This window comes from Pelodiscus sinensis, chromosome 6 (genome assembly GCF_052426305.1).
Source record: "Pelodiscus sinensis isolate ZL-2025 chromosome 6, ASM5242630v1, whole genome shotgun sequence".
Taxonomy (NCBI): Eukaryota; Metazoa; Chordata; order Testudines; family Trionychidae; genus Pelodiscus; species Pelodiscus sinensis.
The window spans coordinates 44043124-44061833 of record NC_143057.1 but is presented as its reverse complement, the minus strand read 5'-3'; the positions used below and the strand labels follow the sequence as shown (position 1 = coordinate 44061833).

The following is an 18710-nucleotide window of genomic DNA, read 5'->3' as shown; positions in this document are numbered from 1 at the left end:
GGTACGTAACAGATGTATTCTAGCAGTAAGTCTGTTAGCGCTTAAAGTGGAACGTTCTGGTATACATGTGGAGCTGTGCCTGAGAATCTGGTAACAAAAGTTATTGACTAAAATGTTACATTTCAGACACTAATCCAGATAGCTCACTCAACAGAATAAAGCTAATCCATTCCTTGTTAGAAATGCTGCCCACAGTCTCTGAAGGATGTAACAAATACCCCATGCCTAAGCTCCACAGGGCTCCTCGCTGCCTGGAAGTGAAGAACAACAGGAATTCTACTGGGAGGTTCTGAGGCAGGAGGATCAAGGATTTATTTTCCCTTCCATATGGGGGAGAGAGTAATTTAAGGTGAATCATACTAAATGATAACATATCGGTTTTCTAAATTCTGAATCAGTGTCAAATGGAAAGGCAGGATTGGGTTTTGAGTGTGGCTGTCAGAGCAGAAGTGGAGTGCTAGCCTATAACAGCAAATCTTTTAAATTAAAAAAGTCTACTGACTCTGAAAATAAACTGGAGAACAAACCTGTTGTATGTGTAGGGTGAGGGAGAGAACAAATTATCCAAGAGGAATTTTCAGTGTACAGGTTGAGCCTCTCTAGTCCAGCAGTCTCTGGTCCAGCAACATCCATGTTTTTAGTTAGGTGGATGTCCATTTATCATGAGTGTGATCAAGTTTCCCACCATCCCATAAAGTTTGTTTACAGTCACTGGTCTGTAAGTGGTCTCTCAGTGTTCTGTGCTGTTATTTAGCACTAATTTACCTCTAAATGTCTTCTAAGGGTGTACTAAGCAGTGGAAATGTGCTTCCGCACTGACCAGGTCCCGAGGGTGCTGGATTAGAGAGGTTCAACCTGTAAAATTTTGTTAGCAATCTTTTTCATTTAGATAGTCCTTATGTTTGGTTATTTTATTTTGTATTACAAGACTAGTAGTGACTCAAGTGTGTTTTTATTAATCAGTTTAGGCAATGTGTGGAAGAGTTTGAGTTTGAAGTGATATATCAAGTCAATATTCTGTGTGTGTACTTTGTATTTTTGCATTTGCTATTTTTTTTTTCAATTTTATGGCATATCTCCAAAAGATAGCTAAATCAAAAGTTCAGGATAATTCATGAAAAGTGCCCTTTGTAAGACTAGATTCCATAGTTTAAAAATGTTACTGTTTGACTAAGAAAGTTTTAGTTCTCTGAAGAAAGCAAAAATTGAGGAATGCTCCAGATAGAATAGATGAATATATAATTTTCAGCTAACACGTGTTCTTTGGTGACAATCTGGAAGAATCAAGGCTGTGATTGAGCAAAACATATAAACATGCTTAAAGGTTAAGCATCTTTTTGAACAGGAATGGAGTTAAGGACTTGTTTAGGTGCTTTACTAAAAATTATGTCTGAGTGCCTGTATCTGGACAAAATTTTAAAAAAAGCAGTCATGTAGCACTTTAAAGACTAACAAGATGGTTTATTAGGTGATGAGCTTTTGTGGGGCAGACCCACTTCTGGACAATGAGTAGCGGAGCGTAAGTAAACTCAAATAAGTCATTTGATCTGTATAGCAATTTACAGCAGGGGCTTTTCATAGTCAACGATATAGTTTTTTCAAATTTGGTGAAGGGTATATGAAAAGACAAGATAAATTCACTCCCTGTTCTGGGGCAGGGGTAGAAGGTTGCTGTGCAGCCCCGCTGCCCGTCTTGTAGCTCCTACTCCAGGGCTGGGCAAGATGCGGCCCGGGGGCTTGATCCGACCCACCTAGCACTTTGATCCAGCCTGCAAACTGCATATGGCTGCTTTCTATTTATATCCCACTGACCATGCCACCGAATTTCCAGGCGGTATCTCAGGCAGCAGGATTCTATTTAAATGTCTCCTGGTAGGAGCCAGAGCGGAGAGCCTTTTAAATATCCGCAGCTATCCCAAGTGGCTGCCAGGCAACATGGTAGCGGCAGAGCCATGAACCCGTTACTGTGTTTTATAATTCAAAGACTTTGGTCCACACAATTTTGGGGGGAAGCTGTGCCCCAGACCCTCCTCTTCCAGGGGTAGAGCTGGCCTATGAAGTACCAAAATTCATTAAGTGCCTCCACCTGCGAAAATTATTGCCCAACCCATCCAACACCAGTTTATGTACTGGAACAATGACTGCAGCCCATCAGTGCAATGTATATAAACTTTGGTTCTATGTAAATATGAATCCTGTATTTCTTCTATCATTATCCCTCTGTTTGAGCCTATATGCTATTGAAACAAAAACCCTCTTTGCAATATTCAGACAACGTAGAGGATTCTCCTGAACAGCCACTTTGGTAGCAAGGCTTATTTTAAACAGGATTATATAGCGTTCTTTACTAGGATGAATTTCACCAATTGAACTATGGATAGTCTTATTAATTTATTCCCAACAATCATACATCCAGATGTAGCTAACTGTTATAGTGTGTATTTCCCCCAGAGACATTCTTATTAAATATCATTACCTTTTTAATATTTACATTATTTTAGAGATTTGTGCGTCTGTGTATTTGTCTGAGTCCAATTGTTCAAGGATGCCCCCTAAACTCTGAGAGCTAGGGCTACCAAATTTGGTGTACAGCTTCCTCCTCTTCTAACTTAACCAAACCCTGACTTTGCTTTATGCCAAGACAACAGGAAGTGGTGGGAAAGGGGCTGTTTTTCATAACATGGAAAGGAAGGGGCTGTGCAGAGGGACATGATACTGAGAGAGGCCACTGGGGGGCAGCAAGTCTGCAGGGGAGAGTGCAGAGTGTCCACTAAGGAAACCCATACCATCAAGGGAGTGGCCAGCAGGGCTGGGGATCAGCTATCTTGCCTGCTAGCACATGGGTTAATTAGTCTCCCTCCTCCCCAGCCCTTGATTGCAGGGTTAGGGGAGAGGGACAGAAAAGGCTCCTGCTGTCTGGGGGAGGTGTGGGAGAGAAAAGGCCCCTGGCAGCCAGATGGGGAGGATGGGCTGGGGGGAGACAAAAGGTCACTGGCAGCTGGAGGTAGAGGGGCTGGGAGGAGAGAAAATACACCTGACATTTTTCATTTCTGCTTACCAGTGTTTGAAGTTTTGCCATTAACCAATATATTCACCACTTCCCATTACTCACAATGGAACTAAACCACAGAGTGCTCTCGAGATGTCTTACCATGTCCCCTTATTCTTTATAGATAAAACTGAGGCTTCTACCTACAAAGATGGATGATATCTCCTATGTTTCCAATAGGGCTGCAGCCAGACGGCTGTATATGAGGGCCAAGTGGTGGTAGGAAAATGTAGAGGTGCGTTGAATGACGCTAATGGTCAGGAAAGAGAACACAAAATAGGAGTGAGTTAGGTAACTAAAGAACTGAAAAAAATGCTAGAAGGCTCAGGGAGAGACTGAGGGGGCAGGCAGCAGAGAAAGAATGAGATGGTTAGCAGACTAGTGGGAATATGAAGGGCAAGTAAATTTGGAGGTAGATTAGGGATGTAATAGAATAGTCGATTAACTGATAAGCAAAAACTTATAGGTTAATGCATTTCCCTACATACATTTCCCTCCCCTCCCTGCCAGTAAATTTTTTAACAGGCTGGCCAGCAGCCTGGCATAGTCCTGGCTTGTGATGGGTCCGGGACCTACCCTGCTGTGGCTCTGCATTTAAAGTGTATTGGAAGTCGGGTGGACAGACTGCTCAGCTCAGTCCTGGCTCATGCTGGGTCCAGGACCTACCTCTGTTTTAGCTCTGCATGGAAGGCAGTAGGGTTTCCTGATGGCAGGGTCAGGAGCTCGGCAGCGGGGCTGGAAGTCTGGGAATGGGGCTGTCACCTGGTGGCAGAACAAGAAGCCCAGCAGTCCTGAAGCTACCTGGAGTGGCTGGGAGGCGTCTAGTAGCGGGGCTGCTGCTCAGCGGCATAACTGAACTTCAGCCACAGGGCTGCCATGCGGCAGCTCAACTGCTCAGGGGGACTGAGAGGCAATGGGGATCAGGAGCCCTGTGTGCAGAGGTGCCTGTGGCAGTGGGGAGCTGGCTGGGAGGCTGGCAGCCAGGCCATAGCTAGGTCCGGCAAAATCCCTCATCCAGGACTGGTTCAGTCCCGAGGGTGCCAGACCAGGGAGGTCCAACCTGTACTAATTTAAAAACAGGATATACAGGCAGTCCCTGGATTACGTACAAGATAGGGACTGTAGGTTTGTTCTTAAGTTGAATCTGTATGTAAGTCGGAACTGGCGTCCAGATTCAGCTGGTGCTGAAACTGACCAGCGGCTGACTACAGGAAGCCCGAGGCAGAGTTGCTCTGCCCCGGGCTTCCTGGAATCAGCCTCTGATCAGTTTCAACAGGCTGAATCTGGACACCAGTTCCGACTTACATACAGATTCAACTTAAGAACCCCAGGCATCCCCAAGTCAGCTGCTGCTGAAACTGATCAGTGGCTGATTCCAGGAAGCGTTGGTCAGTTTCAGCAGCGGCTGACTTGGGGACGCCTGGGGCAGAGCAGCTGGGGTGCTGCTGGGTTGCTCCAGTAGCGCCGCTCCTCGGCGCTACTAGACCAATCCACTAGCACCCCAGCTGCTCTGCCCCAGGCGTCCTGATTCAGCCGCTGCTGAAACTGACCAGCAGCGGCTGAATCAGGACGCCTGGGGCAGAGCAGCTGGGGTGCTGCCGGGTTGGTCCAGTCACGCCCAGAGCGGCGCTATGGGACCAACCGGCAGCGCCCCAGCTGCTCTACCACAGGTGTCCGGGGAAAAGCCTGGACTGCTGGGGAGGGGGGGTACTAGCTGCGCCCCCCCCCCCCCAGCAGACCAGGGAGACGCGGGCGGGGGACCGAGACGCACCGTGGTCCCGCCGCCTGGGTCTTCCGCGGCTTTGCTCCGCGTCTCCCTGGTCTGCTGGAGACCAGGGAGACGGGGAGCAAAGCCTCTGAGGACGCTGGCAGCGGGACAGCCGTGGCGCGTCTGGGCTGCCCGCGTGCTCCCCGTCTTTGCTCCCCGTCTCCGTTGTCTGGGGAGATGTGGAGCAAAGCCGCAGAGCACGCGGGCAGTGGACAGCCCAGACGTCTCCAGCAGACCAGGGAGACGGGCAGCAAACCTCGTTCGTAACTGCGGATCCGACATAAGTCGGATCCGCGTAACTCGGAGACTGCCTGTACTTTAGATTTTTCTTTTTATGACAATGTGAGAATATATCAAAATTTTTATTATATATTTTTATAAGATACTAGATGTAACAGGAAATGAAGTTTCATAAACAACACATTGCACACAGCACAGATGCATTTGTATACACACTCACCCACGTTGTTTTACTGCTTTTTTGAATGAAATATTGGTGATTGCAAATTCATCAAATAGTAAAAATCTGAGCCCCAACTGGGTAATGTATCTTACTGCTGATTCATCACTGCTACTTTGACATAAAGGAGTCATTATTTTATCTTTCTATTACTACAGAAAACCCTTTACTGTTTTATGGAACATCTATAGACCAAAAAAAAAAAAAAAATTCTTTTAACATCTTATCTGTGAAGTGGGAGGAAATTAGCAAACTTCCCCCCTTCACATTGTATGTTTAGATACCTCTGATTATGGTTATCATCTTTTTTAGCAGGATGACCCAAGATACTGCTGGTCTTAAATTGAGCTTTGAATATTGGCTGGATAAGGCTGTTCAGTGGGGTCAAACCACTACTTTGGAATCCCAGCAAGATGTCTGCCTTCACTTGCCTAAATTACAGGAGTTTCTACAGCAGATTTATGAATCCTTGAAACATATGGTAAGTAATTTAGCTGGAAGAATGAACTGTTTTGAAGACTGCCTCAAACAATCTGCACCCCATATTTCGACAAAATCAGAAAGTGAATGGTAGCAGAGAGGCTTGTGGTATTTACCCTAATGTATTGCTGGATCAGAGAGGCAAATTGGGGAAACAGCCACAGGTAATACAAACAGGAATGTGTTTCCTGTGTTCCTGATTTATTGTGAAAGGTGCTTTTTCTTGATTGGTTATGTTGTCACATGAGATTTCCTAGCCAATCAAGTAGACTCTTTTTAAAACTCTTTAAAATAAACACAAATTTGATTCTTGTTGTCAGGTCATAAATTGGATTATTTAAAGGCCTTTACATGCAAAATTGTAACTGATCCCTTAAATCCTAAAGAGTGTGTTGACATGCTAAACCCAGTGCTGTGGGATATTTAGTGATTTCCAGCATTATGGTCAGATTATTGGCAAATGTTACTAACTATTCTGGTTAGGATTTGAGTATTGTATTTATTTTGCTTTTTTAAATGAAGTCAGGTGAAGTAGGTGGTTTTTTTCATATAACTTTTGCGTTATAGCAGTTTTCAATAAAACAGTATCAAATTGTGAGGTTAAAATATTCTTCACCCATGAAAAGATTAACAAAAAAGAAGGTATTGATTTTTTTATCAAGTTTAAGTGCAAATTTTCAAAATAATTTTTGAGTACTGAGAATTTGTGTGTGTGAATGCACATTTTAAGAACAGATATTATTTTAAATGAAAATAATAATAATAATATCTTTTTTTAATATTGCTACTTTGAGTAATTTCTGAGGTTTAGCCTCAAACGGACCTTCTATATGGCCCCAGCAAGTCTAGGAACAGCCTTAATCTGAGGAATTTATTGCAGCAGCAGGAGACGGTTATTGTTTCTGCTACTTACACATTATCTCAGCACACTACCATTTTTAAAAGCATTCATTTATTAGACAGTAAAGCTACAAATACTGAAAAATAAGCCTGATTGCATAAGAGTCTATATAAACCCTGCTATCTACTACTTTTTATAGTGAAGCTGCTTTCTATTTTGTTGACTGTTCCTTGTTTTTTTGGTAGGTTAGTGTCTGTTAAATTTTATGTTGTGACTGACATGTTATGATGTCATTTCTAATGCTGTAAGCAGGAGTAGTAAAATATGTAAATACAGTACTTATTTTTATTCAATAGCTTCTTTTAATTTCTTCACAAATTCCATTGTATAATGTAAGAAAACTGTAGGGATAAACAAATTACATTAATTGTATTTTACTACCAGGTTTATGTTACTTACAAATATTATAGATTTTCCTGACTACTCCACATGAGGAAAATGAAGTTAATTTTCTAATGTAATTAAACACTGCCCTAAGGGAAATATTGCTTAGCTTTAGCTGACCTTGATGAAGTATTAAGTTTCAGTTCTGGCCTGAAAGATTTGCTTTTATTAAATATTTGAAGGACTTCTCCTTAACGTGTACCTTTAGCAAAACAATAATATAATTATAATCACACATTTTTGGTCTTCAATACATTGTTTTTGTTTACAGAACTCTACTACAGCAATTCAGAGATTCCCTTTAATTGGTCAACTACTAGGAAGGCTTTGTTGGAATCCCTTTGTTGTAGGATATGGTAAGATCTTGAAACTAGTTTTCTGCAACAATTTCCCTTTCAATTTTTTTTTTTAATTTCTAGGCATATACTGTGGCAATTTGAGGAGGGAGGGATAGCTCAGTGGTTTGAGCATTGGCCTGCTAAAACCAGGGTTGTGAGTTCAGACCTTGAGGGGGCCACCTAGGGATTTGGGGCAAATCTGCAGGGATGGTACTTGGTCCTGCCATAAGGGCAGGGGACTGGACTTGATGATCTCTCAAGGTCCCTTCCAGTTCTATGAGATAGCTATATCTCCATAAAAACATGGAAATGTACATAATTTGTTGTGAATGGTTATTGATTCAAAGCAATAGTAATTGTTCTACAATCTTACCTCTGTTCTAAAATCCATCTGTTCCGTCTTCCCTTGAATAAGTGAGAGGTTTTTCAAGACATGTGGAAGGTAACGGGTCTCAGTAATGACCTGCCTCTTTCTTTTTCCCAGAACCTTCTCTAAAGTACTTGAATGAATTCTTCCTGGCTGAAAATGTTATTTAAGACTCTAACCTCTCCTCCTAGCAATTACTTAAAATTCCTTTGTACAGTTTCTGCTTAGACTTTTTCCACTATTCCCAGAGATCTTGGGGGAAATGTAAAATCTCTTCATAGCAACTGTCTGTTGTTGGCACTGCCCTTTTTTCAGATGGGTGAAAGCTATATATATATCATGTGCTCTCTCTGGATAGTAATTCAGTGCTTGAATAATAAAAATATGGCAATAGGGATATAATACTTGACCACCTTATCAGGATGTGGATAGTGATTGTGAAATGGTCAGAGAGATTAGGGAGACTATAAAAAAATCCTTAAAGTGTAGATTTTTGTATATGTCACAAAAGGCACCGATTCCATGACTTCCCGCAACCTCTGTGACTTCTTCAGTGCCCAGTGTGGCTGATCCAAGGGCTGCTCAAGCAGCGGGCTCCACCTTAGGGATAGCCACGTCAGACACTACTGGAGCAGTTCTGTAGCCAGTTGCTTGGGCAGTTCTGTAGTCAGCTGCACTGGCTGCTGTTTGCCTCTGGGGGCCAGCTAAGTAGCCACTGCTCAGCAGCTTCTTACAGCAGTCCCCTAGGACAGCTGAAATAGCCACTGCTAGGTGAACCTTGGAAGCTGATGCCACTGGCCGCATGCCCCCTAGCACTGGTCTCCTAGAGCATCCCCTCCCCCAATACGTAGAGGTATTTATAGTGTAATTCATGGATGGAACCATGAATTTTTCTTATTGTCCTTGATCCATCTATGACTTTAAGAATACTTGTGACTGAATCATACCCTCAATAATGGGGGATTTCAATTGTCCCCACATTGACAGCTTTCAGAGGTAGCTGTGTTAGTTTGTTTCAGCAAAAACAAGTCCAGTAGCATCTTAAAGACTAACAATTTTATTATAATACAAGTTTTGTGAGTTCCGACTCACTTTATCGGATGCATGGAGTGAAAGAAAAAGAAACAGATAGAAGGGATACAGAGATGGGAGTGTTACATCCAAGCTAATTCAATCAGGATGCATGTGGTTAAGAAGGTGAGAATACCTAAAGTGGAAAATTACTTATTGTAATGAGAACCATTCCCAGTTCCTATTCAGACCAATTCTTATGTGTTGAATTAGCATATGAATTCCAGCTCAGCAGTTTCATGTTGCAGCCTATTTTTGAGTTTTATTTATTTATTTATTTAGCTTGAGGATGGTAACTTTCAGATCTGTAACTGTGTGCTCAGGGAGGTTAAAATGTTCTCCCACTGATTTTTGTATGTTACCATTCTTGATGTCTGATTTGTGTCCATTTATTCTGTTGCATAGGGACAGTCCAGTTTGTCCATTGTATATGGCAGAGGGGCATTCTTGGTGCAAAATGGCATATATTCCCAAATTGATTATTGACTGGGTATATGTTACTCAGCGCAAGATGCAGAGATAAAATTTCTTGACATTTTAAATGACTGCTATTGGAGCAAATAATTCTGGAACCCACTTGATAGTAATGACCATAAGATAATACATCTTAACATCCTGTAGGGAGGAAAATACCAAAGCAGGCCACCATGGCATCATTTGCTTTCAGAAAGGGGAGCTACAAAACCAGGAAGTTAAACAAACAAAAATTGAAAGGTTCAGTTGCCAGAAGTGAAATCTTTGCAAGCTGAATGGATACATAGTAAGTGGACCAGAGAAGTGTTACCAGGACTAAATAACCAAGTAAAAGAAGCAGTTAGCAGCAAAAAACATCCTTTAAAAAGTGGAAGTTAAACCCTATTGATGGGGAAGATAGAAAGGAGCATAAACTCTAGGAAGTGAAATGTAAAATATAATTAGGAAAGCCAAAGAAGAATGGCCAAAGACTCAAAAACTAATAGCAATTTTTGTAAAGCACATCAGAAGCAACAACCGGTGGTTTGTTTAAAAACACGATTAAAAAAAATTAAAAAATCAGGTTTGTTTATTTAAATTAGATTTTTTTTATTTATTTTTAAAAATAATCAATAAAATACTAAATTTCTCATTTAAAAAGAACTTACAACTAAATCTTATCACAAACATGCCACACTTATAGTCTCATAAAAAAAGAATTAATGGATCTAGTCTAGTGTTTCTCAAAGTGGGCCGCAGGCCTATTGCGAGAGAGCTGCTAACGTGCTGCTTCCGTTTGTTTACTTACCGGCTGCGGAGCCTCGCAACTCCCATTGTCTGTGGTTCGCTGTTTTCAGCCAAGAAAGCTTCGCTCCTTCCTGTGGCTCCTCTTGGCTACATACAGTGAACCACAGATAATGGGAGCTGTGAGTCTCTGTGGCTGCGGAGCCAGTAAGTAAACAAATGGGAGTGGCCTGATGACTGTTTTCTCCGAGTGGGCTCATGGTCCACTTTGAGAGATACTGGTCTAGTCTGTCCAACCTAACAAACATCTCTTGCTTCTTGAAAGTTCTGGGCTTTCAATTTCTGTTTCTCATCAGTTTAATATGTACAAAGACAGCCACAGTCTGGATAGAATTGTTTTTGTTCTGTGCTTATGTAGTGGTGGACCGAGGCCAACCACAGCAGAGTTAGTTAAGACATTGTCTCAAGACAGAGACACAATATATAGGAAAGGACAGAGGCAGCATAGAAAGGAACAGTGAGGTGGACTGAAAAGAAAAAGGGAGGATATTATTCAGCGTGCACACACAGTTTCCTATATTCCCTGTACTTTTGCCATAGAAAAACTGTCTTGGCTTCTGGGTGTAAAAGAGACCCTGCTGGGGAATATTTTGAAGAAATGTGTTTCCTGGGTAAAAAAGGGAAAATGTGTCAAGTGTAAGTGCAAGATGATGATTCAGGGCCTAGCTGCAAGAATGAAACATCATAAGGAAAACTTCTTATTGAAAGGAAATGATGCACGTTGTTTTTCAGACATACCTGTATCAACTTTGCAATGCATCATCCTTCAGTATTCTCTAAGCCTTTTAATTTGTGTGATTTTAACAGATTTCCAAGCTGTTTGCTCTGTTGGATGTTGCTCCAAAAAATAGTTCAGCTAAAATAATCCCTTATGGCTTGTTTAATTAGGCTTAGAATCTATCAACCGAACATATAGTACAGGAAGCTGTAGTAAAAGAAATCTAAAGTTGCCAGTTCTCACTGAGTGTCATTTTCTTATTTTATATTACATGTCGCTTATTTTGGAATATCATGGTCACAGACCATAATGGTGATGCCATAAGTCTATTCCCTATTTTATTTCAGCATATCTCAGCTTTCCCAAAGGAACCCCATTCTATACTTGTTTTCAATGGGACTTACTCCAAAATTAAGTGAACTCTATGCACAGTCTTAGCTTTTTTGGTACCTTGGAATCAGATCTGCATCAGAATGACAGTGGAGATGGGGAAGATGAGAACTAGTTGTAAGGACGTTATATATGTAGTGTTCTGAGAACTTCTCTGTTAGTTAATAAAATTAAAAATTAAGAAAAAAGTTGACAGCTGTCGGCTGGCAACTCAGAAAACTGCTGCAATTGCAAATGTGAAACATTTATGTAACATTCAAACTTTAGTTTAATAAAATGTAAGTGCTATTGTGTTTGTGTATTGATTTAGTTCTTACTAATCCTAATGTACTCTTGCTGCATGTGCAGCTTGACACAGGTAAAGAGTATTATATACTATTTCCTAAATTAATAAAAATCAAGTTTTTCTTCGAGTAGTGTCCCCTTGGGTGCTCCACTGTAGGTGTTGGGCTTGTCCTGGCTCCACAGATCGGAGATTCGTCAGCAGTGGTCAGACGAACCGTGCATGTGCATCAGGTGCCTTGTGCCGTTCACGCCATTTCTTAGAGTGCGAGGTCCAGCTCTCGCCAGTTCCTCTTAACCGTCCTCGGTCACAGACAGAGTGAGCTCCCTCTCATCAGAGCCTGTCAGGAATTAGAATAGTTGTTAGTTAACAGTTTATTAATTAGTTGTAGAGTAAATCGTTGTAGTTTGATTAGTGTTGATAGTAGTTTTGCTCTTCAAAAAAGCGAGAGACAGACAGACAGATGAAGTTGCAATACTGCGTCTTTAGTATGAAATTTACTTTTTCTGAGAGAACAATCATGTGGGGATCACCGGTTTTAAGAAGTGTGCCACTTGCCGGGAACCTATACCCGGTTCAGATGGGCACTCCCACCTCATCAGGTGCCTGGGTGAGGGGTATATTCCACAGAAATGCCTTCACTGTTCCAAGTTGACGGCATGAGCAAGACGAGACAGGGAGATAAGGCTTAAAATGCTTTTATTCAACAAGGTATTGCAGCAGCCGAAAGACAGTCTGATCCCTCCTAGCCCAAATCGGAGTCTATTAAAGCTGACAAGCGATGGGAGGTCTCGCCAGGGCCCACTAAAGTCACCAAGAAAAGGCCTTCCCAACTCGCTTGTTGATGCCGACCTGGGTTAGTGTTGGGAATAAGCCAGATACTTCAGGGACGACTCTTACCCACCGCCCAAAGACATGGAAAACAGCCCATAGTACATCAGCACCGGGACTGACTCTACCAGAGGAACCGACAGTGGCGACACAAACAGCTTTTGTGGCACCGCTATTGGCCTCGAGACCTGATTCGGCACCAGTACCACAGATGCAGGCGACACGCTCAGCACTGCTGGCAGATCAGACGCTGGCACCGTCCTCAGCGCCTCAGGTGGCACCAGCACCACAGTCGGCACCGATGCCAAGTTCAGTTCAATCAGCACCGGAACACCCCTCAGCACCGGTGAAGGCATGCCATAAATCACGCAAAGTCATCACTCCTTTTCCCAGTCTGGAGTATATTTCTTGTTCTCCAGAGCCACCCTCTCCTTCACCAGTTCCATCAGCTCACTCCGGGGATCTGCCACAACATTACTCCACTACCCGATACCGGGGCTCTTATATTGGCACACAGCTGTCTTTCACCACATTGTTATTACCGTCACTGACACACACCCTTATCTCTGGTGCAGGCGAGACACAGAACCCAATCACCTAGATCTCCCACACTCTCATCTTACACCCGCTATCATGACAACGGCAGGGGCAGATATTCTTCCAGGAATTCATCACATGCCAGACGCCACTATAGTCATTACTACAGTCACGACTATTATGAACACCGTCACCATCTCTCGCCCCATCATTTTTATCAAAGGTCACCGTTACTGCTATTGGCTGCATTTCAGGCATGACTATGCTAGTTTGCCTACCCCTTTCAACATAAGACCTCCCACTCCTTGTAAGACCGAACCACCAATACTTCAACACTGTGAACCGGAAGAGGGTCAACTCTCTGACCACGAGCAACCGCAAGGGACTTCTCCCATGGGCCCATTCTTCTCCCAATGAGGCAGTATTTCCAGGAGATTCATCACCTACCGATGACCTCTGTCAATTTCAGGACCTCTTCAAACGGGTTGCTGAGAGTCAGGAAGTTCAACTCACAGAAGTCCTAGAGAAACAGCCTCGCCTGTTAAAAAATTTGCAGCCCTCTCAGAAATTGGAGGTTGCATTACCACTTGACGAGGCTATTTTAGAAGTCGTGGACAACATTTGGCAAACACCGGTGTCTGCCCATGTAACCAACAAGAGGGCAGATAAGAAGTATTTTGTCCCCTCGAAGGGAAAGGACTTTTTATTAACACACCTGCAACATTTGATGCAGAAACTACAGAACCTGAACTACCAAAAGAGAAATCAGCCTTCCACTGGTGGTATTAGATTCACATCATGAAAATGAACATGCATTGGTCCACCCTGATTTGGATTATTATCACGCAGAACCCATTAAAAGCATGGATATATGTCCTCTGGAATCATGATTGAAATGTGAAGGGAAATATAAATCTTTAGCACATTTGACAAGTAAATATTTTGCGATTCTGGCTACAATAATGCCATGACGTAAATAAGAAGGTGACGTTGTAAATAAGAAGAGGGCAGCATTATTTCTTCAAACGTAAATACATTTGTTTGAGTAGACAAGAAGTAGGATGGAATGGACTTGTGGATTCTAATATTTTATTTTTGAATGTACAGTAAAACTCCGATGGTCCGGCATCTGATGGTCCGGCACTCCTGATGGTCCGGCACCATCAGGAACCCGGAAGTGCTCTGGTCAGCCGGACCATTGGAGCTGCTCTGCCCCCAGCTTCCCCGATTCAGCCGCTGCTAAAACTGACCAGCGCTAAATCCGGGAAGCAGGGGGCAGAACAGCTGGAGTGCTGCTGGGTAGGTCCAGTAGCGCTGCCCCTCGGGGCTGCGGGACCAACCCAGCAGCACCCCAGCTGTCCCGGATTCAGCCGCTGCTGAAATTGACCAGCGTCTGACTCCAGGAAGCCCCAGGCAGAGCTGCTGTGCCCCAGCTTCCTGGAATCAGCTGCTGGTCAGTTTCAGCAGCAGCTGACTTGGGTACACCTGGGACAGAGCAGCTGGGGTGCTGCTGGGTTGGTCCCCGCAGCGCCGAGGTTTGGCGCTACCAGACCAACCCAGCAGCGCCCCAGCTGCTCTGTCCCAGGCGTCCCGATTCAGCCGCTGCTGAAACTGACCAGGGCTGGCTCCAGGAAGCCCAGGGCAGAGCAGCTCTGCCTCTGGCTTTCTGGAGTCAGCCACTGATAAGTTTCAGCAGCAGCTGACTTGGGGACACCTGGGGCAGAGCAGCTGGGGTGCTGCTGGGTTGGTCCAGTAGCGCCGCTCCTCGGCGCTGTGGGACCAACCCAGCAGCCTTCCAGCTGCTCTGCCCCAGGTGTCCTGATTCAGCCGCTGCTGAAACAGACCAGGGCTGACTCCAGGAAGCCCGAGACAGAGCAGCTCTGCCTCTGGCTTTCTGGAGTCAGCCGCTGATCAGTATCAGCAGCGGCTGACTTGGGGACACCTGGGGCAGAGCAGCTGGGGTGCTGCTGCGTTGGTTCAGTAGCGCCGAGGAGCGGCGCTGCGGGACCAACCCGTCAGCACCACAGCTGCTCTGCCCCAGACGTCCCCAAGAGCAACTAGGGTGCTGACGGATTGGTCTCGCGGTGCCAAGAGTCGACGCTACCGGACCAACCCAGCAGCACCCCAGCTGCTCTGCTGCAGGCGTCCCCGATTCAGCCGCTGCTGAAACTGACCAGCAGCGGCTGAATCGGGGACTCCTGGGGCAGAGCCGGACTATCAGAAGGGAGGGCTATGAGGGGGTCTGGGGTAGCATCCCTCCACCCCACCCTCCTAATATCCCCCCCCTTCTGATAGTCCGGCATATCTGATAATCCGGCACCCCCTGGGTCCTAAAGGTGCCGGATTATCGGAAGTTTACTGTAGCTATTTTTTGTACATAAGTCTACATTTGTTAGTTCTCTCTCATGAAAAAAGATTGCACTATAGTACTTTTAATAGGGGACTTAAAATACTATTTTGTTTTTTATCATGCAAATATGTGTAATAAAAAATAAAGTGAGCACTATATACTTCATATTCTATGTTGTAATTGAAATGAAAGATTTGAAAAAGTAGAAAACATACACATTATTTAAATAGAATTCTATTGTTGTTTAGCAGTGCAATTAATCATGATTAATTTTTTAATTGCTTCACAGCTCTAATTTAAAGTCTTTGACTCCCAAAATATAGGACTGTGATAGGATTGGTTGGAAAAGAAATAATTATTTGTTTAACTTCTGTCCTTAATTTCATACTGGGGCATTTTTTAATTAAAATGGTGCTTTTGAAGATGATAAAATTTAACTAATTGTTACAATGCAAAGTGTGCAAATAGCTGACTGCTAATTGTATTGCATGAACACTGAAAACACAAACCATAACCAGGACATTTAGAACTTTGTGAGGGGTACACAAGATGCCTTTTACATTGATCTTATATAAACTAGGAAATTATGTAGGCTCATAAAAATGTATATTAAAAAGATCCCAAATGCACATAACAAAACTATAGTTATGTGTGTATGTTTGATAACTATTTCGTGCAGAGATGTTTGTCAGTGGGAGGCCAATGATGGCCTACAGGCTTGCTGGACATTTATTGAAGAATACTGGTTTAAATCAATATTGACATCTTTGATCACTTGGTGAAAATACAGAAGTTACTTAATGGAGCTTTTATTATTTTTTTTCTGCAGGCTTTGCCAACAAAATGCTTCTAAATGATACCGTTTATTACATCCTGGATGACAAGTATATTGAGAACAGAATAAGCTATTGTGGAGGATCATTTTAATGCTATAATTTCTTCTTCCAGCATTCTTAAAACCTTTTGAGTAATAATGTTTTATATTTTTATTAAGAATAATAGCAGTAAGCGAATGTTGTATCAGAACTTCTCTACTATTAAATCCAGTTTTGGTGGGTTTACAGTATAATACATTTTTTTCTCTAGGCTGGAATTTGAATATAAGCTTAGCCTCTGCTAAAGAGCAGTGTTTAAAACATTTTAAAATATATATATTTATACTCCTGTTAAGAACTAAATTTTGGTTGAGGAAATGAGCTATACAGACACATAGACTTAGTTAAAGAGACGAGAATCAGAGTCCTCAGTTCCAACTGTCCAATGATCTGTGTTTACATAGGCAAGGGCTCTTCTGTAGTGTATGTTGAAGTACCAGACATGTCTTGTTGTTTCTCACATACATGTTTTATGGGTAGTAGAACTGTGTAATACATAGACCTACTAGCTACGTGCATGCATTTCTTTTGATCCATTCATGAATCTACGCATAAAGAGAGAGCCACAATACAGTTTGGTTATGCAGTGTTTAGTTCATGGAGTTTTCCTGTGTGCCATGCAGCCTGTTTACAATATGCATGAGAAATTACCACAGCATGTGCTATCTAATACATCTGTATGCAGGGTCCCAAGTTTTTCACTGATGTTCTGAATGACTTTTACAAATCCATAATTGAAATTTGCAGAGATAAAGTTCATTTATTTGTCTGTAAATATAACTAAGATTATAATGATAAATAGTAACAATTTTTTTCTAACAATGTGTTATGACTAATTATATTAAAGAAAAATACAAAGATATTTAAGTAGTTACTGGACATTACATGTAGCTACTATTTTAAAAGTCACTATGCTATGCATGATTTTAAAGATCTGAATATGTATAGGCTTGAATATTTTTAATATATTCTGTGCAGTTCATTGTGTTCTATGCTTTTACATGTTTTTTAAAAAAATTATCATGAAGGAAATTAACATACAGATACTATGAGAATAATATTAAAGTTGTGATGTGACTGATAGATGGTTTTAAAGTTAAGATTTACTTTTGGGCCTTAGGTTTGATGTTTTAACAAGGATTCAGGATTGTTGTGGATAATTTTTTCTGTATTTTTACTTTTTTTTTAATGTATTCTTATTTGCCTTTGTTTCTTTAGATAAGAGCCAGAAAACTCTCATGTGGTGCTTAAGTTGCCTGTACAGCAATGAACCGCAGAACCCTGTGGAATTGAAGGCTAACAGCTGGATACTGGTAAGTGAATGAATCTTCCCCTTGACTGCTTTGACTTTAATTATTTAAAGGTGCTACATCTATAGCATAGAGAGAGAGACAGTGTGTCATTTCAGAAACTGCTCTAAAGACAACCTACATGTGTTGAAATATGTTCTGCTATAATTACAATATAATCTGTATTAGCCTGTCATTTTGAATGTTAAAAATATGCAGTGTTCATATTAAGGTAGTTTTAATGGTCTTTATGCAGTGGAGCCCTAAATCTAGTAAATACAAGTCAGGAACAAAGACCAGAAATCAGAAAGGAAAAAAATTAAACAAAAACAAAGCAACAAAATAAGACCAGAATTACAAAGCAAATATAAATTGTTTTCAAAACAATGGCATGTTTCATCTACACGAATTGAAAGGTTAATTAATCTCTCTTGCCTATGGAGAAGCTAATTGTATCCAAATTTTCTTTAGAGACAGTGAAATAAAATATTTGAGTGAAGGTTTATATTTTGTAAGGAATAATGAACACTTAAACCACTTTAATGCTACATTCAAGATTAATGTGCATCTGTTCTTCACGTTTTCTGCATTTACTCCCTGAGCCAAAAAAGCACAACTTTAAGCATGGGTGCTTAAGTTAGGCATGTGCTTAAGTGATGTGCTAAATTGGGGACTTAGAACACATATAATTAGATGAGCATCATTTCATTGGACTGATTTGCACCCAAAACAAGGGATGACAGAAATAATGATGGAATGGTTAAGAGTCTCAAATATATAGTCCTTTAGGGTAGTAAATAATTGAGCTGAAATCTTTGCTAATTTTGCAAAAAATTTTAAGTTTATCAAAGTAACTTCATTTATTGATTATGTATTTCAACTTGTATGAATCCATCTTTAGATACAATAATTAAAAACTACTAATCTTAAAACAACTAAGAATACTGAAGCAGTTAGATTTTTTTTGGACATGTGAACCCCCACGAATAGTGCACTAGTAGCTTTTCCTACAGTAATAGTAACTTAGCCTCACTGAGACTACATACTGATAGGATACAGAATTATATTAGCATACATACAGTTTGCAACAAAAAAAAAAAAAGACTGCGAAATATGTGCTATGGAAACTGGCTCAAGAAAGAAGCTGGAAATCACTACCCTTTTAATTGTAGGCAGTCACATGCACAGACTTCTTTGCAAGTACAGTATATCAAAGCATGTTGATAAAGAAGAGGGAAAGGATAATATTCTCTCTCTCTCTCTCTAAAAAAACCATTTCCTGTGGACAATGGAGTGACGTCATGTTTCTCTGCATCGCCCCACCCCCTAGCCTCCGCAGAGTCAGAAGTGGCAGCCATGGCT

The 18710-nt window shown here is 41.9% G+C and overlaps 1 protein-coding gene across 7 annotated transcripts in view; it reads left to right on the top strand.

Annotated features, from left to right (window-relative positions):
* Positions 1-18710, top strand: part of FANCC (FA complementation group C) — a 168248-nt gene that overhangs the window by 12898 nt on the left and 136640 nt on the right. For 3 of the 7 annotated variants that reach the window (XM_075931816.2, XM_075931806.2, XM_075931811.2), the window contains exons 2-4: positions 5590-5758; positions 7314-7398; positions 17278-17372. In XM_075931816.2, the coding sequence (XP_075787931.1) occupies positions 5594-5758; positions 7314-7398; positions 17278-17372 (345 nt within the window). In that variant the 5' untranslated portion in view covers positions 5590-5593. Of the gene's footprint in view, positions 1-5589; positions 5759-7313; positions 7399-16013; positions 16152-17277; positions 17373-18710 lie in introns of those variants that run through there. The other 4 variants (XM_075931810.2, XM_075931809.2, XM_075931807.2 and 1 more) reach the window with 2 other exon arrangements.